The sequence below is a fragment of the Oryctolagus cuniculus genome, chromosome 15 (genome assembly GCF_964237555.1).
Source record: "Oryctolagus cuniculus chromosome 15, mOryCun1.1, whole genome shotgun sequence".
Taxonomy (NCBI): Eukaryota; Metazoa; Chordata; class Mammalia; order Lagomorpha; family Leporidae; genus Oryctolagus; species Oryctolagus cuniculus.
In genome coordinates, this window is record NC_091446.1 from 8,419,790 (window position 1) to 8,443,383 (window position 23,594).

The 23,594-nt window shown below is 54.9% G+C and overlaps 2 protein-coding genes across 7 annotated transcripts in view; both read right to left on the bottom strand.

Annotated features, from left to right (window-relative positions):
- The window catches only part of SPADH (spermadhesin family member), a 33,373-nt gene extending 29,659 nt beyond the window's left edge, over window positions 1-3,714 (bottom strand). For both annotated transcript variants that reach the window (XM_017348629.3, XM_008270622.4), the window contains exons 1-2: window positions 3,622-3,714; window positions 860-889 (exon numbers count right to left, since the gene is read on the bottom strand). In XM_017348629.3, coding sequence (XP_017204118.2) covers window positions 860-889; window positions 3,622-3,667 — 76 coding nt within the window. In that variant the 5' untranslated portion in view covers window positions 3,668-3,714. The remainder of the gene's footprint in view (window positions 1-859; window positions 890-3,621) is intronic.
- A 14,227-nt stretch (window positions 3,715-17,941) lies between these two features.
- The window catches only part of DMBT1 (deleted in malignant brain tumors 1), a 43,789-nt gene continuing 38,136 nt past the window's right edge, over window positions 17,942-23,594 (bottom strand). For all 5 annotated transcript variants that reach the window (XM_051824338.2, XM_070058303.1, XM_051824339.2 and 2 more), the window contains 3 exons: window positions 22,781-22,965; window positions 20,667-21,055; window positions 17,942-18,478 (listed from right to left, as the gene is read on the bottom strand). In XM_051824338.2, the coding sequence (XP_051680298.2) occupies window positions 18,190-18,478; window positions 20,667-21,055; window positions 22,781-22,965 (863 nt within the window). In that variant the 3' untranslated portion in view covers window positions 17,942-18,189. The remainder of the gene's footprint in view (window positions 18,479-20,666; window positions 21,056-22,780; window positions 22,966-23,594) is intronic.

Genomic DNA, 23,594 nt, shown 5'->3' on the forward strand with positions numbered 1-23,594 from the left:
ACTGAGAAGCATCTGGGTGAGGCAGACGCCAGTCACTCGGATTTGCTCATTCCCAGTGTGTATTTGCTTTGAAACATCACTCTGTACCCTGCAAATATGTGTGATTATCAGGCCTATTAAAATTAAAAAATTATTCTAAAAATTAGCACAAACACCTCATTTCTGCCACCTAAAGATCTCGTTAAGCCGCGCAGGAGCAATTGTGAAGGAGGCCTTCTCCACTCCAAGAGAGGCCTAAGCCTCACCGGGAGCGGGCGGGTCCAGGGCCCTGCTGGGGGGGCCTCCGACTCCAAACTGGGGATGGAGATGAAAGTGGTGCCTTCCTCCAAGATGGCTGAGCCCCGGAGGTTCGTGCCTCCTGTCCATAAACCGCTCAGCCTGCACCTGGGCCCTCCCGGTCGCGAGGCAGTCAAGGATCCATCCAGGAGCAGGCGCCTTCCTCCCGAGGGGGCCTCCCTCCGCTCCGACCCCTCCAACCACCACTCCCGCTCCCTCTTCCTGCAGCTTGAGGCCGGAGCACCCCTCAGGACTGAAGACTGCTGGCCTTGAGAGGAGGCTCCCAGCCTCCTGGGACTCAGGCTGAGTTGGGGGGTGGGGGCACAGCTCCTGTCCCTGCCTGGTGGGGCTGGGAGGATGGAGCGATGCGGGGATGAGAGGTGCAGGGATTCCTGGAGCCACAGAGGGGTCGTCAGTGGGGTGCCATTGAGGACCAGGGAGCGGAGACCCGAGGAGGGGTAGGACTTTAGGGAGGGTGGAGGCTGCCGCAGGTGGTCAGGCACAGAGACATCGAGTTCTTTGTTCAGGGATTGCCCAGTCCCACATGCCTGGAGCCACGTGGAGGGGATACCACCTGCCTTACCTTTACTCCATGCAGTTGACAGGACTGTCGCTGTAAGACAACAAAACAGGAAGCACGTGAGAAGCTGAAGTGGGGCGGGCCCGGGCAGGACGGTGGCCCTGGAGCAGAGCAGAGGGAGGAGGCTGTCGTCCTGGGAAGGATCCTGGGCCGCGTGGAGGAAGGGCAGAGGGAGGACGGGGCTCTCGGCAGCCCGGGGCCTGCTTGTCCACTCTACTTGTTTCTGGATTGTTCCGTTACCGTTTAGCGTTTGCTAAACGCAGTGAGAAAAGCCGGCTCTGATGAGGGAGAGCAGCTTGCCCTGGATTTCAGAGTTAAGTTTCCAGCTTGAGCCCCCAAAGCTCCATGCCCCAGGAAACCCCACAGTCCTGGGAAAACCAGGCAGGTGGCACACCCTGGGTCTGAGGGAACTTATCCTGCTATCAGTTCTGTAGAGAGATTAAAGAGCCACTAGAGGCTGAAATAAACCAATTGGATGAAAGTATCAAGGGTGTTGAAATAAACAATGTTACTCTGCGGACAGTTCACTGTTTCCGGAGACCTGAGTCAAGATCTTGGATCCGACAAGGCCCCCAGGACACGACGCAGTGCTGGGACCGCAGCTCCGAGGCAGGTGTCCTGGGTGACCGTCCTGGCCAGCATTAGAGCGGAATGGCTCTAGGCATTCACTCTCCCTGAGCCTCAGCTCGCTCATCTGTGAAATAAATGGGCCTCTTAATAGTGACAGCCTTGGCCGGCACCGCGGCTCACTTGGCTAATCCCCTGCCTGAGGCGCCGGCACCCCAGGTTCTAGTCCCAGTTGGGGCACCGGATTCTGTCTCGATTGCTCCTCTTCCAGTCCAGCTCTCTGCTGTGGCCTGGGAAGGCAGTGGAGGATGGCCCAAGTGCTTGGGTCCCTGCACCCACATGGGAGACCAGGAGAAGCACCTGGCTCCTGGCTTCGGATTGGTGCAATGTGCTGGCCGTGGCGGCCATTTTTGGGGGGTGAACCAACAGAAGGAAGACCTTTCTCTCTGTCTGTCTGTCTCTCTCTAACTCTGCCTGTCAAAAAAAAAATAGTAACAGCCTTACAGGGTGAGGGAGGAGGAGCCACAGGACACCCACAGCACGCGCCCAGCGCTGGGTCTCGGGCCACTTTCCTGTCACTGTCACCCTCATTTCCCAATGACCTGATATCCCGTCCCTGGGTCAGTTAGACCTCGGAACTCTGCTCTGGACCCTAGGCTGCCAAGCCAAATGCGGCCCCTGAGAGTCCCTCTCAGCCGCTCTTCCAGGCCTGGGGCCGTGTAGCACGCGGGGTCTTTGCACATCTGGGGTCTCTCAGCCCTGCCCTAGAGGACAGAAATCATGGTTTGCAAAAATCAGGTCGGGTGCAAAATCCTCCACACCTGGGCTCTGGGCTGGGCCCAGTCTCCCTGAGGTCTGATGAAGGTTCCCAGACCCAGGCCGTGAAGAACAAACTGCCCCTTGGCAGTCACTAATGGCGCCCTCCAGGTGTGTGTGTGGGGGGGGGGGGTGAGCAGTCACCTTAGGGAGCACCGCAGGGGGCCTTAATCATTAACTCCCTGCAGCTTCCCTCAGGGGGTTTGTGGGTCATCAGCTGCAGCAGCCCTGCAGGGTCTCATTATTCTATCTCTGAGATCAGAGAGGTTGAGTGACCTGGAAGGGCTCACACAGCTCCTCTGGTCTTCTGAGCCCCCACCTCCTTTTCAGCAAGTTACCTTTTTGTCTCCCGACTTCCCCAGGATCAAAAGCAGCACACGCACCCTGAGGTCAGGCTCTGGGGGCTCCCATGACTGAGACCCTACGGCCCCCAGGAGCACCCCCAGGAGCACCGGTGAGAACAAGGCTGAGAGCTGCCCCTGCAGCTGCACTGAGAGTCCTTAGCAGAGGGGCCGCGGCCTGAGGAGGCCTGGGGGGCACCCAAAGGTGATAGCCCTGACGGAGGGGGAGGTACAGGAGCAGCGGTGAGGCACAGGCCGGGCCCCGGGTGAGCTGTGAACGCAGAGCGAGCGAGCTGAGGACGGTGTGGGGGGCTGGGGGGGGAGGGCAGAGGAGCAGCAGGACAGAAGTGGGGGACAGACGGGAGGTGGAGAAGAGGAAGGAGGGAGAAAGCAGCAAGCGCTCTCCCGGCAGCCACCGCGCACCAATTCTGCCGGTGCTCCCGAGTCGCTGTCGGCCACCCCTTCTGCCCACCTGCTGCCCAGCCCTCCGAGGGACAAGGGGCTCCTTCCCTGGGGACCTTCTGCTTGCTGCGGCCCCAGGTGACAAAGCCCTGGGCCAGATGCCGAGACCTCTCCCTGCCCCCTGCATTGTGGGCCCACCGTGGAGCCCGGGACCCCCTGGGATGTCCACCTGGGCACCTGCCTGCAGCCACACCACTGGGAACTCCCCCGAAGCATCCCTGGTCTGACACCTCGATCACTTCCAGGTGAGCCAAGTCTGCGCCCAGCGCAGTCTCGGGGTAAATTTGCTTAGGCAGGAAGGACGCTCACAAAACGTAGGACAAAGCAGGGGACGAGGATCCCAGAAAATGTTGACAATCCAAGAAGGCACCAGTGCCAGGACGTGGGCAGCCCTGTCCTGCCTCCCCAGCACTGCGGGAGACGCGGCACCTCGTGGGTGAGAGTACCCCTGGTTGGAGTCGGGCATCCTGCAGCCTGTCTGCGCAGGGCTTCTCTGTCGACAGCAGAACGACCAGGGCCCCCCACAGTTCAACAGGGAGCAGAGAGAACCCAGGAGGAAGGGCTCAGGGCCAGGGTTACCTGCACTGAAGATCAGCACCCACGTGACGGCGGGGGGCGCCCTCATGCTGAGCAGGGCCCGGCTGCAGGCGGGGGGTGAGCCGAGCCAGGGTGACCTGGGGATATATGGAGTCTGCTGAAACCTGATCTCCCCGCACCCGCCCGCCCGGAGCCAGGACTGGAGGAGCTGAGGGAGCCGAGTTCTGAGTGGTGCAGGCCTGTCTGCTCAGCCAGCTTCCGGGTGCTCTGCCGCCCGGCGCCAGTCACCGCCAGCTTCTCCCCCAGAGGAAGCCACCAGTTGACCGCAGGCCACCACGAGCCCCTCCATTTGGGCTGACCCCGGCCCCTCGCATCTCTGACACATCGGGGTGCCGAGTCAGGCCACGGTCCTGGCACAGGTGAGGAAGGGAAGCCCAGAGAGAGGGAGCGACGTGCCCCCAGTCCCGGAGCAGCCGGGGCACAGCCAGGGTGACGTTCGTCTTTGTAGTGCCAGGAGCAGTGTCGTGGTTGAAGGAACACAGCGCACGTCCTTATGGCAAACACTCTCAGTTCCTCCGAAGGTCACACACCGTTTCCAAAGAGGCCCGCAGTTCCACCAGGTGGGCTCTGCGGGTCCTGAGAACCGGCTCCACACGCAGACCCGTGCGTGAACGCTCATGGAAGCCTGACTCCCAGCAGCCCCAGGCAGACACACGCAGCCCATCCATGGACCGGGGGGTGAGTGAGCAGTGACGTAGCCGTGCGTGTGCAGCCCTGTGGCTCTGACTGTCACTAAACATGGGTGAACCTTGAAACCATCCTGGAAGGGAAGGAAGAGGGAGACAGGGACCCCGAGGACGCGACTCCGTTTATACCAACGTCAAAGCGGTTGGGTCTACAGAGGCAGACGGCAGATTGGGGTCCGCTGAGGCTGGGTTGAGGGTTGGAAGCAAATGAAGAGTGTTAAGGAGCATGGGGTTTCTTGTTCTAAAATTGTGGTGATGGCGGCGCGATTCTCTGAATATTCTGTAAACCATGGAATTTTAGAGGGCTGACGTGTGGTGCGTAGACTGCACCTCAGTAAACGGTAGATGAAAATATCAATGAATGCCAAAGCTTTACTTAAATTGTTAAAAATGATTGGTGGAGGGCCGGTGCTGTGGCTCACTAGGCTAATCCTCCACCTAGTGGCGCCGGCACACCGGGTTCTAGTCCCGGTCGGGGCGCCGGATTCTGTCTCGGTTGCCCCTCTTCCAGGCCAGCTCTCTGCTGTGGCCAGGGAGTGCAGTGGAGGATGGCCCAGGTGCTTGGGCCCTGCACCCCATGGGAGACCAGGATAAGTACCTGGCTCCTGCCATCGGATCAGCGCGGTGCGCCGGACGCAGCGCGCCGGCTGCGGCGGCCATTGGAGGGTGAACCAACGGCAAAGGAAGACCTTTCTCTCTGTCTCTCTCTCTCTCACTGTCCACTCTGCCTGTCAAAAAAAAAAATGATTGGTGGAGAGGAGAAAAAACACAGTGCATGAAGCCAAAATGGCTCATGGCTTGGTCTGTGCTTCCGACTTCTTGTGGGGGGGGTGGGGTAGGGAGGCCCAAGTTCCGAGGGGTGGACTCCCGATCCAGCCCTGTCTGTGGAGTGGATGGGTAAAGGCCTTGCCCTGCTGGGTCCTCGTCAGGTGGGACAGCCCCTGGGGCTGGACCGTGGACTCTCGGCCACAGGCATCCTCAGCTCCCGTGGCACGACTTCCGTAGTGAAGTACTTCCCAGCCAGGGTGGCTTTGCTGTCTCTCTTCCCCAGGCCGCTGGGCTTGCGGGGAGAAATTCCTGACCTGCAAGGCTTGCAAGCAGGTGGGGCTGGAGGGAAGTGACTGCTCTCTAACAGGCAGAGTTCAGAGGTGCTGCTAACAAAACTTGCTACAGTGCACAGAGAATTAAACAGCTCAAAAGGTCAGTGGTGCCAAAGCTGGGAACTTATCCCTCAGGGAGATGTCTAGAAATGACATGCGTGGGTCAGAGAGGAAGTGCTCTTACATGTTAACACACGTGTACAAGCCGGTTATGCGCCACAGAAGCCCACAGCCCATACCCGTGGTCCTTGACGTCAGCCCCAGGGGCCGTCCCACCTCACGAGGACCCAGCAGGGCAAGGCCTTCACCTGCCATCAGCAGCTTGTTAATACTGGAAGAGGCGCCCGCCCTTCAAACGTGCAGGTACCCATCGCGGTAAGGCTGCATGGTCACAAAGACCAAGGAAAAGTAAGAACCCTCCAGGAACCACAGCTACACAGACAGAAATCCATTAACTACTTGGCAACTAATGCAAAGCAATTATCTTAAAGAAGTTTTGGGATAGAAAACAGGTAAATATGTGAAATCGGGAAAGCAATGAATTCATTAAAGAAATAGAAACCACAGAAAAGAACCGAACGCAAATCCTGGGGGTGGAGAAGGCAACGACCTCAATGAAAACTCAATCGAGGGTTTCAGTACCGGAGCTGGTTCAGCACTGGACCCAGACTAATTATTGGAACTTGCACGGCTGGATGAACATGAGGAAAGATTCGTAAAAGTACAGAAGGCCTGTGGGATTTAACAGCACCATCAAGCAGCTCAATGCACACATTATAGGAGTTTCAGTTGCAGAGAAGAGACACAGGGGGAAGTGTATTTCAGGAAATCATGCAGAAAAAAAATCCCCAAATCTAGGGAGAAAATGGACATCCAGGTTTGTGAAACCCCATGGTTCCCAACAGGCTGAATCCTCGAAAGGTTTACACTGAGACCCAGTGTTACTAAACTTGCCCTAGTTCACAAGGAATTTTTTTTTTTGACAGGCAGAGTTAGACAGTGAGAGAGAGAGAGAGAGGCAGAGAGAAAGGTCTTCCTCTGTCACCCCTCATATGGCCACCACAGCCAGCACGCTGCGCTGATCCGATGGCAGGAGCCAGGTGCTTCTCCTGGTCTCCCATGCAGGTGCAGGGCCCAAGCACTTGGGCCATCCTCCACTGCACTCCCTGGCCACAGCACAGAGCTGGATTGGAAGAGGAGCAACCAGGACAGAATCCGGCGCCCCGACCGGGACTAGAACCCGGGGTGCCGGCGCCGCAGGCAGAGGATTAGCCTAGTGAGCTGCAGCCTTAACAAGGAATTTTGAAAGCAAAAAGAGGTGAGTGACTGGTCACACAGAAGGGGGCCATCTTCACACTTTATAAGTGGATTTTTCAGCAGAAATTTTCTTGCAGGTGAGGATAGAGTGGGGTGGTTTTATTTTATTTATTTATTTATTTTGAGTGGGGTGATATATTCAAAGAAATGAAGGAGGAGATCTTGCTAACCAAACAATTGTACCCAGCAAAACTGTCCTTAGAGAGTGAATAACATGCCAGGACTTTCCCAGACAGCGGTGAGTGAGGAGTCGACCTCCGCTGGACCTGCCCCGCAAGAAAGGCTCCGTGAGTTCACGCTGAAGTGAAGCGATGCAAGACGCAAACTGAACGCACGTGCAGCGTCACTCTCACTGCTAACGCCGACCCTAAGGGCAGGCAGGATACGGTAATGCTGGAGTCACGGCACGTGGATCACTGGTCGTAGATGAGGCGGCAAAGGCAGTTACAAGAGTTACAGCCACAGAAATCTGCGGGTGGAAACACAGTACAGAGAGAAACCAAACCTGACTTCGATTTTGTCGCGTCTATTGGCACATGACCGAAGTTACCAGACCAAACAACTGTTACAACTATCAAATCTTTGATCCGAGTCCCATCAGGCCACAAAAATACGGTCAATAAAAAAATGCAATTAAAATAATCAGAACACAAACACAGACAAGACAGTGATGAGAGAATTACAACACAGAAGACAATGAGCACAAGTCCTTCTCTATTTATTGTAAACAGAATATTTAAAAAACATGGAGTAGCTGAATAGATTTAAAAAGAGATCCATGTCACTTGTGACAAAATGGATGAAACTGGAAAACATTATAGTGAAATAAGCCAGTCCCAAAAGCACAAATACCATGTGTTCTCCCTGACCTGTGATAACCAACAGGACACCCAAAAGGCAATCTATAGAAGTGAAACTGACACTTTGAGATGCAAGACTTCATCTTGTCTCGACTTTGGAGGATCAGTTTTGTTTTTCATACTGTTTGGTGAACCCTTTGCTTAATATAGCGTTATTTATATGTGTATAAAGTTAATTGAAAATACATCTTAGCAAAAAATAAGAATGGGAAAAGGAGGGGGAGGTGGCAAGGTGGGAGTATGGGTGGGAAGAACCATTATTTTCCTAAAGTTGTATTTATGAAATGCATGAAGTTTGTATTCCTTAAATAAAAGGATTCTGAGGGGGAAAAAAAAGACCCCGCTCTGAGATATCTACTGTGAAACACTTTGAAATCACGAACAAGCACAGGCAGGCTGGTGAGATGCTGCTCCGTGCTGTGCCTGTGTCCCAGCCAAGAGCCAGGAGCTTCTTCCGAGTCTCCCACATAGGTGCAGCGGTTCAAGCACTTGGACCCTTTTCCGCTGCTTTTCCCAGGTCATTAGCAAGGAGCTGGATCAGAAGTGGAGCAGCCAACACATGAACTGGTGCCCACATGGGATGCCGGCATCCCAGGAAGCAGCTTTACCAGCTATGCCACAATGCCAGCCCCAAAGAAAATTCTTGAATAAACAACCTCACTTTATGCCTTAAAGGGACCAGAAACAGAAGAATACCTTAAATCTAAAATGACCAGATGAAAGAAAACATAAAATTAGAGTGGAAACTATAAAGAACAGCAAAGCAGTTTTAAAAATTAAAAAACTTGAAGAAGGTTCTCAATATTTTTTATTTATTTGAGAGACAATCAGATCCGCTCATCGGCTTGCTCCTCCAATTCCCAGGGGCCCGAACCAGAGCTCAGTCTGGGTCTCCCACGTGGGAGGCAGGATCCCAGTTACTTGAGTCATCATTGCTGCCTCCCAGGGTCTGCGTTAGCAGGAAGCTGGAATCAGGAGCCGGAGTTGGGAATTGAACCCCGGTACTCTGATATGGGGCACGAAAGTCGTAACTGCTCCACTGGAGGTCTGCCCCCATGTCTGGTTGATTCTGACCACTATTCAGGTCTTTACAGGGAGCGTGGCGTGGAGAGGTCCCTCCACTGACACACAGGCAGGAGCAGAGGTTGTCCGGGGCCCGGGGAGGGGCCAGGAGGAAGGACCCCCAAATGGGCACAGGGCTTCATTTGGAGGTAGAGCTCGAGGGTTGGCAGTTGTAAGACACTGTGAGTGTAATAAATGCCACCCAAGTGTATAGTCTGAAATGTACACTTTTGGGGTCGGCACTGTGGCTTAGCAGGTAAAGCTGCCCCTTGCAGTGCCAGCATCTCATACGAGTGCTGGTTCAAATCCCGGCTGCTCTACTTCCTATCCAGCTCCCTGCTAATATGTCCAGGAAAGCAGCAGAGGATGACCCAAGTGCTTGGGCCCCTGCACCCGCATGAGAGACCCTGAAGAAGCTCCTGGCTCCTGACTTCAGATTGGCCCAGCTCTGTCTATTGCAGCCATTTGGGGAGTGAACTAGCAGATGGAAGATCTCTCTCTCTCTCTCTCTGTCTCCCAACTCCACCATTCAAATAAATAAATAAATCTTTTTTTTAAAAAATGCTTACTTTTGGGGCCGGCGCTGTGGCGCAGTGAGTTAAAGCCCTGGCCTGAAGCACCAGCATCCCATATGGGCGCCGGTTCTAGTCCCAGCTGCTCCACTTCCAATCCAGCTCCCTGCTGTGGCCTGGGAAAGCAGTAGAAAAAGGCCCAAGTCCTTGGGCCCCTGCACCCATGTGGGAGACCTGGAAGAAGCTCCTGGCTCCTGGCTTCAGATCGGCGTAGCTCTGGCCATTGCGGCCAATTGGGGGGTGAATCAGCAGATGGAAGATCTCTCTCTCTGTCTCTACCTCTCTCTGTAACTCTGTCTTTCAAATAAATCAAATAAATCTTTTAAAAAAATGCTTACTTTTATGCTATTGGGATTTCATCTCAATAAAAAAAAAATTACTCCCAAATGACCACCCTGGAAGAGTGGGGGCCCTGCTTTCCCAGGAGCCTGGGCCATGGCCAGGACACCCTCTAGCCCGGGTGACTGATCCCACACCATGTGTGTGGTGTGCAGAAGGTGTGACACTAACGGAAGAAATGCCTGCACAGTGGCAGAGGATGGAGGTTTTTGCCAAGCTCCCCAGGAGGACTCGCCCCTCTGCATGAACTGCAGGTGGCGCTGTGTTGGGAGAGCCCTGGTTGGTGGTAAAATATCCGCGGGATAAATACACCCAGCCAATAAGAGAGGGAGCAGATGTACAGTTCAGCACATGTTCAATCGGACTTACCCCTAATGGTAGTTAGAAATGTGCCAGGGGATTCCAATTCAATCCCACCAAGGTGGCATGTACAAAAATGCCATCTCACTAGTCAAAGTGTTCAGTTTCAGTTCATAATTGATCATAATGATAGGATTAAGAGTCAAAGGGATCACATAAACAAGACTAGTGACTGTTAATACTGATAGAATTAAAAAGGAGAGAACAATCCAACATGGGAAGTGCGATACACAGCAGACCCATAGAATGGCAGATGTCCTAAACAGTACTCTGGCCTCAGAATCAGCCCTTAAGACATTTGGATCTGGCTAAAAAGCCCATGAGAGTATTTTCAGGCATGGAAAGCCAAGACACTCTGGCAAAAAAAAACAAACAAACAAAAAACAAACAAACAAACAAAAAAAAACCTAAATGAAAGATCTCTGTGAGTGAGATCCCAGCAGAAAGAACAGGCCTTCAAAGAAGGAGGTACCTTTCTCTGAAGGGAGGAGAGAACCTCCACTTTGACTATGGCCTTGTCTAAGTAAGATCAGAGTTGGCGAACTCAAGAGGCTTCCATAGCCTTGGCAACTCCTGACAAGAGCCTCGGGTGATTACTGACGCCATAAACAAGAGTGTCAGTTGTTAAATCAACAACGGGAGTCACTGTGCACCTACTCCCCATGTAGGATCTCTGTCCTTAATGTGTTGTACTATGTGAATTAATGGTATAACTAGTACTCAAACAGTACTTTACACTTTGTGTTTCTGTGTGGGTGCAAACTGTTGAAATCTTTACTTAGTATATACTAAATTGATCTTCTGTTTATAAAGGTAATTGAAAATGAATCTTGATGAAGAATGTGACGGGAGAGGGAGTGGGAGGTGGGATGGTTGCAAGTTGGAGGGAGGTTATGGGGGGAATAGCTGCTATAATCCAAAAGACGTACTTTGGAAATTTATATTTATTAAATAAAAGTTAAAAAAAAAACACACCCAGCCAACACTTCATGCCAGTGAGGATGGTAATGACTCAGGCATGTGCAGTGTTCCCACCAGACGGACACACGTATGCAGACAGTCAGGGATAGAGAGAACAGTGAAATGGAGGCACAGAACTAGGGAGTGATGACTTTTCAGTGTTTATTGCCTTTATTCTTAACATAATTCACTGAATCATAGCTCTCTATAACTTAATGTTTACTCAGGTCTGTGTAACACCTGGCTTGTACAGTCTATAAAAAGTAACATTCCCTGGCCACAGGCTTCCCCAGCCTGGCATCCCCTTCGGCCAGCACCCCCAGGGGCTCGCAGCCCACCTGTGTACCCCAGCCAGCAGTCAACCAGGGGGACATTCTGAGTGCAAACCTGGGCAGACGACCCTGAGGTGAGCGGCGCTGCTTAGCCCACCCTAGAGGCCACCCTGATGCCATCACACCTGTCCAGTATAGGTGGTGGAAGCCCCACCGCGGGCCACTCCAGGGGTCCTAGGGCCGAGGACAGGCCAGACAGGCCAGCACTCCAGGGCTGCTGGCAGGAACTAGGGCAGAAGGGGAGCTACTGGCCACTCTGCTGTCAGAGGCGAGTGGGGTTCTGCTTCCTAGAAGCTAAGGAAAGCTGGCAGGGGGCCTTTACCAGAGCTAAAAATCTATGAATTGGCTTCCCATAACAACAATACTGGCACCCTCAGGAGCAAATGGCGGAAGTTGAGCCACAGCGCCCTCTGCTGGTCCATCTGGAAGAGGTCAGAGGGCAGGCTCTGTCCCCAGCAGCCACCAGGGGCCAAGTGCGCGCGCGCGCGCACACACACACACACACACACACAGGCTCCTGAGGCACAGCGTCTGTGCTGTCATCCCGTGGAGGGTCACTGCGCTGAGCACGTCCCGGAGGTGCAGGAGCTGGAGGAGCTCCCTGCAGGAAACGGAGCTTTTCCCAGGGCCCCAGCCTGGGGCACATGTGGTGTAGGTGTCACAAAGCTCCCGAGAGCCCCTCCTTGGGTGCCAGCCCTGACACCACATGGGGCTCTGCACACAGCATGTGTCCGAGGCAGTAGGATGTGCATTAGAGGGTCCTGGGGCTGATGCCAGAGCGGGGAGGAAGACCCAGCCCCTCCAGTGAGCGGATCAGACTCAACCCCAACCCCCCACGCGCTCGCTGGAATGTTGGGTCTCTCCTGCGCCACCTCCCCACTCTGAGCCTGTTTCCATCCCTGCCAGGTGAGACCCCCACAGGGGCCAGGAAGGCGGGGTTTTACAGCATGTCCCAAGTGCCCTGTGGTAGGAGAAGCTCACCCAGCATCCCCTGCATGGCAGGTTCAAGAGGCGGGGCAACGGGAGTGACCCTGAAACGCAACAAATTCACTGCCTCCTTGGACCATGCCACCCCTGCTGCTTCCGAGCCCCTGGGTGACCCGTTAGTTCACTTCCTCCTGGAGACAAAACAGGACTCTACGGGGATATAGCTCGGTGGTAGAGCATGTGACTGTAATCAGGACTCCTGTTCCAGGACCCTAAGACCTCTGCCCCTCCCCTAGGCCCTCCCCACTTCTGGATTTGATGTCACAAGCAGGAAGAGGCGGAGTCCAGGGGAAGGGAGGTGAGCGCCTCTCATTTAAATCACAAGCAGCCGGGGACTTTGGTGCAATGGCTGGCAGTGCTTGGGATCCACCTCCCATAGCCAAGCACCTGGGCTTGGTTCCAGCTTCCTGCTAAGGCACACCCTGGCAGACCACAGAGGAAGGCTCAAATACCCAAGTCACCTCCAAGCGCGTGCTAGGCCCAGGATAAGTTCTGGGCTCCTGGCTTTGGCTTGGTCCAGCCCTAGCTGTGGCAGGCATTTGGGGAGTGAACAAGTGAACGAAAAATCTCTGCTTTTCTGCCGGTGTCTCTCAAATAAATCAAAATGAATAAATACAACGTAAGTTACAGGCACTGAACGTTATGGTGTGGTTAGCATTCTTGTCTTTCCCTAGCCGTTATCCTTCGTGTCCTGAGCCAAAACATGACAAATCTTTGGGAGGAAACACTGTCGATTTCCTGGAAGGTTCTGGAAGCCCCAGGGCAGAGCCCCCTGCCCCTTCCTGTGAAGGGGCCCCTGGCAACACCGGCCGCACTGACACCTGCTCTGAAATCCTCCCTGTTGGGCTCCCTCCACCACAGCCCAGGACGCTGTTGGTCAAAGCCCAGAAAGCTAGAGAAAGCCCTGCGGCTGCTGCTGTTTGGGCCACAGTGGCTCCTGGGATTTTAGACATTGTTCCTGTTCTCCTTTGACATTCCACCCTAAGCCTGTGGGTCTGGGAAAAACCCGGCCCCCACCCTCCTTCCCCTCCACCCTAGCCCATCACACACCTGTGCCAAGGTAAATACTAGAATCCAGGGGCTGCTGGGTGCCAACCCCGTACCCTCCTTCTTCCCTCCTTTCTCGGGCACCTGCGTACCCAGGGCCAGTGCCCCAGCCTGTCCTCTTGGCTTCACGTCCCAGAGCTTGGGGCCTGCCCCGGGCAGCATGAAGGGTGCCACGGCCAGGACCACGGCCAGGAAGACCCCCTGTGAAGACGTCAGTGCTGTGAAACTCTCCTGGGAGCTGGCTGGTTAGCCCATCAGGAACCGCCAGGTGTGGTAGGAGAGGAGGTGACAACAACAGAGCTGGGACCAGGACGATGACAGATCAGGGGAGGGGAGGAAGACGGGGTGGTGGTCCCTGTGAGGGGGGAAAAGCCCAGAACTGCTTTCTAGGAGGAAAAGAACTGGGAGAGGGCGTGACCAGTGGGACACGGAGGCAGAGCCCAGGGGTAAAGAGCTTTCAGAGATACTGGGAATTGCGCTGCACTGAACGTGGGGTAGGGATCACCCTTTCATAAGCTGATTTCACCTCCCTTGGGTAAATTCCCAGGAGAGGGATGGCTGGGTCACATGGCAGGTCTGTATTCAGCTTTCTGAGGTACCTCCCTACTGTCTTCCACAGTGGCTACACGGTTTGTATTCCCACCAACAGTGGATCAAGGTCCCTTTCTCCCCACATCCTCGCCAGCATTTGTGGTTTGTCGATTTCTGTATGAGAGCCATTCTAATGGCGGTGGGGCGAAGCCTTCGTGGTTTTGATCTGCATTTCCCTGATGGCTAGTGATCCTGAGCACTTTTTCATGTCTATTTGCCATTTGAATTTCCCCTCTTGAAAAATGTCTCAACCCAGATATCCATACTGCATAAAGAAATTATGGTATATATACACCATGGAATTCTACACAGAAGAAAAAATTGAAATCCTATCATTTGCAACAAAATGGATGTAACTGGAAACCATTATGACGACGCCAAGGCAACTTCAGCTGGCTGACAAGGTCACAGCAGAAGGCCTGTCTCAGCAAGGCATGAGAAGGACAGCTGCAGTCCTCTTGGTGGTTTTAGGTTTGATGGGAACTACAAGCTGGAGCTTCCTGGTGGTCCTGCTAATGACTGCTGTATTCCTAATTTTATAAAAGAGCACTTAGTCTCATAACCTCCAAAATGTCCATTGCCTTGTAGAATTTTAATCAAGCAGAATGTTAGTGTAGAAGAAAGGGTTAATGCCTTATGCGAGGTTGAGCTGTTTGTAGAAAAGAATTAAAAGGCAACAGGCTCTCTGGTACATACTTCCCACTAGAATAAAGATAGATGTTAATAAAGCTTTAATTCCCTATATGCTACAAATACTACAATGGTTAGGATGTCAAAACTGTAAAATAGATCTAAGTAAACCTTTAAATAAGTGCAATAAAGAAATTAAAGAATTACAGAAAAAATTGCAAAGGGGATACATTTTAAAAAGGGTCTGCTTTGAACGTGGGGCTTCTAGTAAAGATTAGATTAGGAAGGTACTATTCTAGCCTATATAGCCAATTTCTGCCTAGCTCGACAGCACTTGAGGCCTTGGCTTGTGTGGGCAGCCTGTTATCTTGCACCTGTCTGTGATTGTAACCCATGCTCTGAGTATGCCCTTGAAAATCAAAAAAATTGTAATTAGGAAAAATGGACAACAGGCTTTTCATTGTAAGAAGAAAAAATCATTGTGCGACATGATATAAAAATAAAACCTGGTGCTCAAAAGCCAGAGCCATGCCATCCATCAGCCTTGCTGAGAGTGTCTCTCATTTCTTGGAGCGCCGACACCTCTCACATCTTGGGGCCCCTGAACTGGCTGGAGCTGGTCTCCGGCACCATTATACTTAGTGAAATAAGCCAGTCCCAAAAGGACAAATACCATATGGTCCTCTGATCCATGGAAACTAACAGAGTAGCTAAAATGTCATCTCAGAGCAACTGATGCTCTGAGATGCGATGATTTTGAACAGCCCTTGCCCTGACTGACGAGGAACAATGCTTTTCTTGTTTATTTGGTTTTGTTCTTTCTTTCTCTTTTCTTCATACTAATCAGTGAACTCTCTACTTAGTGTGGGGTTAATCTTCTAAGTATAAAAATTAACTGAGGCCAGCGCCGCGGCTCACTAGGCTAATCCTCTGCCTTGCGGCACCGGCACACCGGGTTCTAGTCCCAGTCGGGGCGCCGGATTCTGTCCCAGTTGCCCCTCTTCCAGGCCAGCTCTCTGCTGTGGCCAGGGAGTGCAGTGGAGGATGGCCCAAGTCCTTGGGCCCTGCACCTGCATGGGAGACCAGGAGAAGCACTTGGCTCCTGGCTTCGGATCAGCGCACCGGCCACAGCGGCCAATGGGGGGGGGAGGGCGAACCAATGGAAAAGGAAGACCTTTCTCTCTGTCTCTCTCTCACTGTCCACTCTGCCTGTCAAAAAAAAATTAACTGAAAATTGACCTCTGTGAAAAGCAAAATGGGAAAGAAAGAGGGAAGAGGAAGAGAGGCGGGAGTATGGCTGGGAAGGAGGTGAGGGGGAGAGTCGTCACATTCCCAAATCTGTATATATTAAACGCATGAAGTTTGAGGCTGGCCAGTGGGGCTGTGGGGCTGTGGCCCTCGGACAGGGAGAATGTCCGTCACGAGCCACTGTCACGGGGCCGGAAGCCGGTCTCCAGCCAATGGGCATCTCCCGCACTCCCAGCTCCAGGTGCTGGGGGTATAACCTGGCTGCTTTAAATCACCCCCTCAGAGCCGGCAGGGGAAGGGGCTGTGCCCTGGGGAGGCTGGACAGGCTCCAGGGATCCAGGCCACCTTGTGTGACCTGGGACTTTAAATCGCAGCTCAGGGTGGGTGCAGTCTTCCGACCAGAGCTCGCAGAGGAGGGGGTCTGAGCCCCTAAGGAGACCCTCACTATCTCCATGAGCCCCAAGCCAATCAACATACATATGTGCTACCTCCTGTCCAATGGGCACCCCCAGTAGGATGACCCAGGGAACAGACAAAGCCAGTATCCTGCTCGGGCCCTCCGCCTGGGCTCCTCTCGGACCAGACACTTTCTGTCACTCGCCAATCGAATAAAAGTTTCTGCCTCTGCAAATTGTTTCCTGGCTTTTTATTTCTTTTTTTTTCTTTTTTGACAGGCAGAGTGGACAGTGAGAGAGAGAGACAGAGAGAAAGGTCTTCCTTTTGCTGTTGGTTCACCCTCCAATGGCCGCCGTGGACGGTGTGCTGCGGCCAGCGCACCACGCTGATCCAAAGGCAGGAGCCAGGTACTTATCCTGGTCTCCCATGGGGTGCAGGGCCCAAGCACCTGGGCCATCCTCCACTGCACTCCCTGGCCACAGCAGAGAGCTGGCCTGGAAGAGGGGCAACCGGGACAGAATCCGGCGCCCTGACCGGGACTAGAACCCAGTGTGCCAGCGCCGCAAGGCAGAGGATTAGCCTAGTGAGCCGCGGCGCCGGCCCTGGCTTTTTATTTCTATACTAAGCTGAGGAAAAGAATGCATGAGACTCACTCCAGCAACCGCCCTACCCTCCATGACTGGTAACAAAGTTGTATTTCTTTTGCGGCACCGGCACACCGGGTTCTAGTCCCGGTCGGGGCACTGGATTCTGTCCCAGTTGCCCCTCTTCCAGGCCAGCTCTCTGCTGTGGCCAGGGAGTGCAGTGGAGGATGGCCCAGGTGCTTGGGCCCTGCACCCCATGGGAGACCAGGAGAAGCCCCTGGCTCCTGGCTTCGGATCAGCGCAATGCGCCGGCTGCAGCGGCCATTGGAGGGTGAACCAACGGCAAAAGGAAGACCTTTCTCTCTGTCTCTCTCTCTCACTGTCCACTCTGCCTGTCCACAAAAAAAAAAAAAAAAAAAACGTTGTATTTCTTAAACAAATAATAAAATAAATAAATATTTTTTTAAAAAAAAAAGAGCTTTCAGAGACGGGCTTCCAAGCAGGACCCCAGAGCAGGGCCCTAGAGGAAGGCATTTGCTTGGGGCTCCAGGACCCAAGCTGATACAGGGGCTGCAGGGGCACAGAAGGGGGAGAGTGAGCGTCGCCCAGCCCATGGCCCACTCCACAGCTCTGACTCCGTGGGTGCACCTGCACAGGGATCCTCCCACCACCACCACCCAAAGCAGGGGCTTTGACCTGTGTCTGTTTTATCCACTGTGTGCAGACACACAGCAGTCCTTCAGCAAGTCAGCACCGAGTGAGAGAATGAGTAAAGGAAGCATCAGACTCAGCTGGCCTTGGAGAGGGTCTGAACGAGGGGCCCAAGGGCCCAGGGCTGGCGCCTGGCCCAGGCTTGGTGACCCATGCCGACTGCACCCCCACGGCTGTTGGCCTGGCCCCAGTCTCGCAAGAAGGCAGGAGACGGCTCTGCAAACGTTTCCTCACCCACACCCACAACAAGGCCCCCGGTTCTTAACAGCAAAGAGAAGATGCTGGGCCGGTAGGCAGGCAGCAGGAATCGGAGCCTGCAGCCCCAGGGCCCTGCGCAGACCTGGATGTGAGTTTGCTGCCGTTACCACCAGGAGAAACAGTACTGTCCTGACTGTCTCAGTGCGCGGACAAGAACAGCAGAACAGAGCCCCGTTCCCGGAGCACCCACGGCCTGCACCAGCCAGGGTCTGAGGCGGTTGAACGGACAGGACTTTATTTCTCTCTCAACAGCTCTAAGAGGTGAGGATCAACATTTTTATTTCACAGATGCACAGAAGGGTCAGGGGTCAAGTCCACCTGCCTCCCAGGCCAGAGCACTCTCGATCACACCCTACACGGGAGCCTTGAGGGAAAGCAGGAACTGGGTCAAGTCCAATGCGTGTGGCCTGGCACACAGTAGGCGCTCTGTCGTCGCAGCGGAACAGGAGGCCAGCAGAAACAAGTGAGCGCAGAGCATCATGGGCCTCGGCCCCGTGGGCAGTGGGGGTCTCAGGGAGACCCCTTCCCCGGGCTCTTCTTCCCTGCAGGGGGGTCCAGCAGCTGGATGGGTCCCAGGACGACGTCCACCCTTTCCTGGTAGGAGCCCACGTCTCTCTTGGAGCGCACCACGCAGCCCCGGTAGCAGCGGGAGGAGTAGTCGTAGGCCCGGCACACCACCATCTTACACCGCAGGTACACGGCGGGGAAGCGGTTCAGGAAGTGGAAGGAATTGAACCTGAAGCGCACGACGCGGGGCGATGGCTGGGCGTAGGATCGGTAGGTTTCATCCCTCACGCACCTGGAAGTAGAGATGAGCTCACACCGTTGGCTCTCAGCAAGGCCTGCTCCTGTCTGGACTCTGCTGCACCAGGCGTGGGACACCCCCCCACCCCCCCACCCTGGCTGCGCTGCCCGGCCTCCCCTTTCCTTGCAGAACGAGTGGATGGTGTACCGCAGTGAGGTGTGCACACAACTCCGCGCGGCTCAGGTGCGTCACTAGGTTTCCAGGTAGACAAGCAGGCCCCGTGATGCACAGCAGGTCCACCGGATCCCACCGTGACTGTGTGCTAAGGGCCCCTAGGGACCAGGTGAATTGGGCAGGAAGCCCAGAGACAGAGCAGGCTGCTTTCTGGTCTCAGGACCAGGCTCGGTGACATCTGCACACTCTGGGCACCCTCAGTGTCCGCTGTGCTCCTGGCACTCTCTCCCAGGCCTCTCTCTGCTGAGCCACCCCAGCCAGCCATAAGCCCTGTGCTTCCCACGTGCCTGATGACCTCGATGACCCTTTGGGACCCTGACTGCAATACTGACCACCTCGCCCTCCCCTCGGCCGGTGTGGATGAGGTTGCACCTCCCACAGCCATGGCCACCCCCTACGCTTACGATGGAGGGATTTCCAGTGAGCGGCAGAGGGACAGAGAGAGCGGCTGTGTCCTGGGCAGATGGCCCTGGCCTCGGGCAGCCTGGCTCTGCCTGGAACGGCCCTGACCCTGCCTCCACCGCACGCCCGAACTCCCAGGTTTCCTTGTTCGTGGCAGAGGCTAAGCGGGCATTTGTGAAGGAGGCCGGGCACTCAGGAGCTACCTGGGCAGGAACTGCGGCTCCCACAGCCTCCTGCCTGGGCCTGAGCGGCACGGATCCCCCTGGGAGATGGTGAGAACCAGAGGATCCCGAGCCCCCACGGGCAGAGGGAGAGAAGGGGGCTGGGTCAAGGGCTCTTCGACACCCCAGGTTATCCAAGGGGCCTCTGGGCCGGGGACCTGGCTGGTGGCCAGGTGCGGCCAATGCGTCCCTGTGCTCTGGGTACAGTGGAGACTTGTCTGCACCGTGTGCACACCCCCTCCCCCAGCAAGCGGCACGATCCGACTTACGGCAAAGCTTAACAGAAACCAGTCTTTGGCAGGGGAGAGCCCTGCCTCTCACTGTGTCATCTCCATCACTGCACACAACCGCAGCCGGCACTTGTCACCGCTATCCTGAGGGATCTGTAAAGCTCTCTTCCCAACCTTGCTGCCTAGCGGCTGCTGTGAACACAACCAACCCCACAGTCTGGGGACCACAGCAGCCCACTGGCCTGACACGCGTTCAGACGGTGACGGGAAGGACGCTGCCTTATGGTGACGGTGAGATCCAGTGACGACCTCCAACTCCAGGCAGAGCCCCTACCCTGTTACTGCAGCTTCTGGAAGGGAGTGGCTACTGAGATGTGCATGCCGGGACCACCATCACCGTCAGAGACTACCGACGGGGATGTGACTTGTGCACCCTGGTGTCCCAGGGCCCCTTCAGGAGTGCAAAAAAGTGCAACCACCTCACCAGAGGGCTTCCTCCAGGGAGGCGGGGCAGTGGAGGGCAGCCCAGTCTGGGCACCATTGGCGCCCAGCCCACACCACTGGCCTGACCGGAACCAGGGGCCAGTCCCGGGGGAGGGAGGTCACGGGCACTCTGCGGCCCTGGTGCAGCACTGCAGTGCGTACCCTGTGCCTGGCAGCCCTTCTTGTCCTCCAGCAGCCTCGCAGTGTGGGCATCGGCGCCCCCAGCTGACAGCTGAGAGGCAATGCAGCCAGCACACGTCGAAGCCGGCATTTCCGCCTCGGTTTGCTCCAAAATCAGTGCCTCTCCTACTTCACGTGGGTCTGTTCACCATAAAGCTACAGCATGGTCACCTGAAGTCTAATCCGGTTTAAGCTGGTAAGCTAACTTACGGGGTGAGCCCTGGTGAGACACCGACATCTCCAGACACCCTTCCCTCCCATGTGTTCACTGAGAAGAGACGCGGACCGTGCTGCCCTTCTAATCACGGATGAGGTCCAGGAACCAGAGAAAGTGCCTTGCAGGAGGTGGCTCTGTGCAGCAAGGGAGCCGGCCGGGTTTCAACACCTAGGAGCTTCAGTGACCCAAAACCTGCGCTCCCCAAGCCTTCTGAACCACTCCCACTCGCACGCTCAGGGAAAGGCCTGTGTCCATCACATACAGGCCGCCCTTACCCGCTCCGGATTAGGTCGTAGGTCACAGAGGTGAAGTCGTTGGGGTTTGGCGATGCCACACAGGTGTCCACAAATAAGGCCAGGGAGGCGTCAGAATGCAGGATTTCAGCCTGAAGGTACAGATTCTGGTCCAGGTCCACGTAGTAGGGGCTGCTGGTCACGGGGTAGGAGAAGGAGGAGGACGTGTAGAAGGAGACGTTCACGTTGAAGTTGCTGTACTGGACCTCGCTGACCTCGATGGTGTCGTTGGCAATGTACATGGTATGCACCCAGGAGTCCTGCAGCATCCTGCAGCTCACGTGGATGTGCAGGTCCTTCTTCCTCTTGATGACCCCACTCGAAACAGCGGCTTTGAGGAAGTTGGAGTAGGTGATGGTGTCGTTGTCCACCTAGCAGAGGCCGGCAGGTGCGCAGTCAGGCAAACGTCCCCCGCTAAGGGAGTCCCATTGCCGGCTGGGTCAGAACGAGAGGCGGCTGACCCAACAGGACTTCAGTGAGGGCTGACGCAGCTCCCATGGCTGCCATGGCCCAGCCGCACGTACAGCTTAACAGGCAAGACCACGTCCTTCCCTACTCCCTCACTTCCTCTACCAGAGAACAGGACCAGTACGGGCTGGTTGTTGGGCCTCTTGTGGAAGATGGGTGTGTCTGTATGGCCTTGGACTTGCCCCATGACTAGCGGACTTCGGTGTGTACACTGACAGCCCTGCTTTCTGGTTTCATTCCCATTCTGGTTGTAGGGAGCCCTAGGGGAGAAAGCCTCATAACTGTTGTGAATGTGTGTGCGTTGGGGGAGGAATCAGTAATCACTGTTTTGTGTGTGGATTGATGGGTAGCTACTGCAGCTCAGTGGCTGAAGCTGTGGAGCTGGAAGCCACGGAGATCCAGTTACACCTGCAGCTGGACTTGACCACTGGGGAGAGACTGCTCTCGCATGGCCTGCAGGAGCAGTTCCTGTGCATTCTCACATCCCCGTTCAACGGAACCATCTGCTTCTGTGCCTTTCACCAAGCAGCAAAGTCCTAAGAATGCTGGTGTCTTGTACCCTCTGTTGTGTACACCATGACTTGAGAGTGGCCTGTCCAGGGATGACAGCCTTACACCTGGGGGTATGGCACTGTCCCAATGAGAGGATGGTGACCACAAGAAGGCCAAGGCGCTGTCCAGCAGCCAGCGCTGGCCCTGACCCTCTTCCTGCCCAGCCAGCATTCCAGGGCCACTGCTCCTGGCCCCTTTCAGCAGGAAATCGAGCCCTGGTGACCCACAGGGCTGCTCCACTTCCTTATTCCACAACCATAGGACACCGAGCACCAGAAGGCTGAGTGATGTCCCCACTGCCACCCATGCACCCTCTCAAGGGACTCACTGGTGCTGTCATTGGAGGGGGGGTGAGAACTCCGCCTGGAACCCCCTCCTCGTGCCTGGGGTCTCAGATGTCAGCATCCCCAGGACACACACGCAGAACAAGAGTGACCATCCTCTAGGGTGGACTGACTTCCACTGATGGAATTCACGACTAACCAGTGGATGGACAACCTCTCTCTCTCTCTCCCTCTCTCTCTGTAACTCTGACTTTCAAAAAGTAACTCTTTTTAAAAAATCTGCAACATCCCAAGCAAACCAGGATGGTTGGTCAACCTAGGTGGTAATAGTTCAAAATGCTAACTGCAGGGGGTGATTTACTACGATGCTTACGAAACTTAAACTTGAGGGTCCTCCCTGTGCACAGGCCTCCTCCACGGCTGAGCAATGTGTTTGCACAGTCAGATGTTTTGTCAAACTTGCACAAGTTGGCCTGTTGATGCTCCTCTGTTCTTACCTACCCCAGCAACAAAACATACAAGCTTTGGATTCCACAGAACTCAGGGCTGCCCCAGGGAGCTGCTCATGATTGAGTGGCAGCCTGCAAGTTCCCTCTCTCTGGACACAGCTGGAGGAACTCCGCCTGCTCAGCTTCCTTCCTCTCCTCCCTCCCATTTGGAGTGGCTGCAGCTGTCATGGCACCAGAGATTTCTATCCTGATCACATTATCATTGCAACTTCAAGCAAGAGGCCCAGATCCCTGTGAGGAAGCTGGGTCAATGGGAAACAGAGCATGGGAAACCCCGGCTTACCTGTTTGATGGTGCCACAGCCCGAGTAGGGAATCGTGAATATCACCTGGCTTGGCGTTATCTGGCGCTGACACTGGTAGGTCCCATTCCAGCCAGAGACGACGAGGTCCCAGGCGGAGAAGCCCAGGGATTGCAGGTAGGCCCTGCTCACGCTGGCTTGCATGTGGTTCATCAGACAAAGGAGGTCTGATGGACAAGAGCAGACAACACACTTAGCCAGCGACCCCAAGCCCTGCAAACCCTACTGGGAGCTCCTCCCGCATAAAAGTGCACGTGGAAGATGGCTGGGCAGGGTGCAGGCACAGACTCCACCTCGCTGCAACCCCGGGGTACCCTGAGGATCAGGTCAGCCCCAGCCTCATGCAAGCCCAGAGGGGGCACATGGACTCTCTCCAATGGAGAATTAGAGACAAGATTTTAAATAACTGAAATGCTTTGCCAACTTAACGTTTATCTGCAAAGTAAAGAAACTCTACACTCATATTGTGGAGATGTCAAGAAATAAGGTTGTTTAGCTATGGAGCAGGCCAGTGCTTCAAATCCTGACTGCATAAGAGACTTTGGCCGCCACCCTGCCCAGCCCTTGACCAGTCTACACTCAGTCCACACGACAACTTAAATTGTGCCCACGCCTTCCCGCTGGAAGAGCCTGAGGGTCCCGCTCTGCCCATCTTCAGATGGAAGCCAAGGATGCTGGGCCTCAGGACACAGCCAGTGTCTCACACTCCAGAAAGTCCACAGGGCCAAGGCGCTGTCCATCATCCAGCACTGCCCCTTGACCCTCTTCCTGCCCAGCCAGCATTCCAGGGCCACTG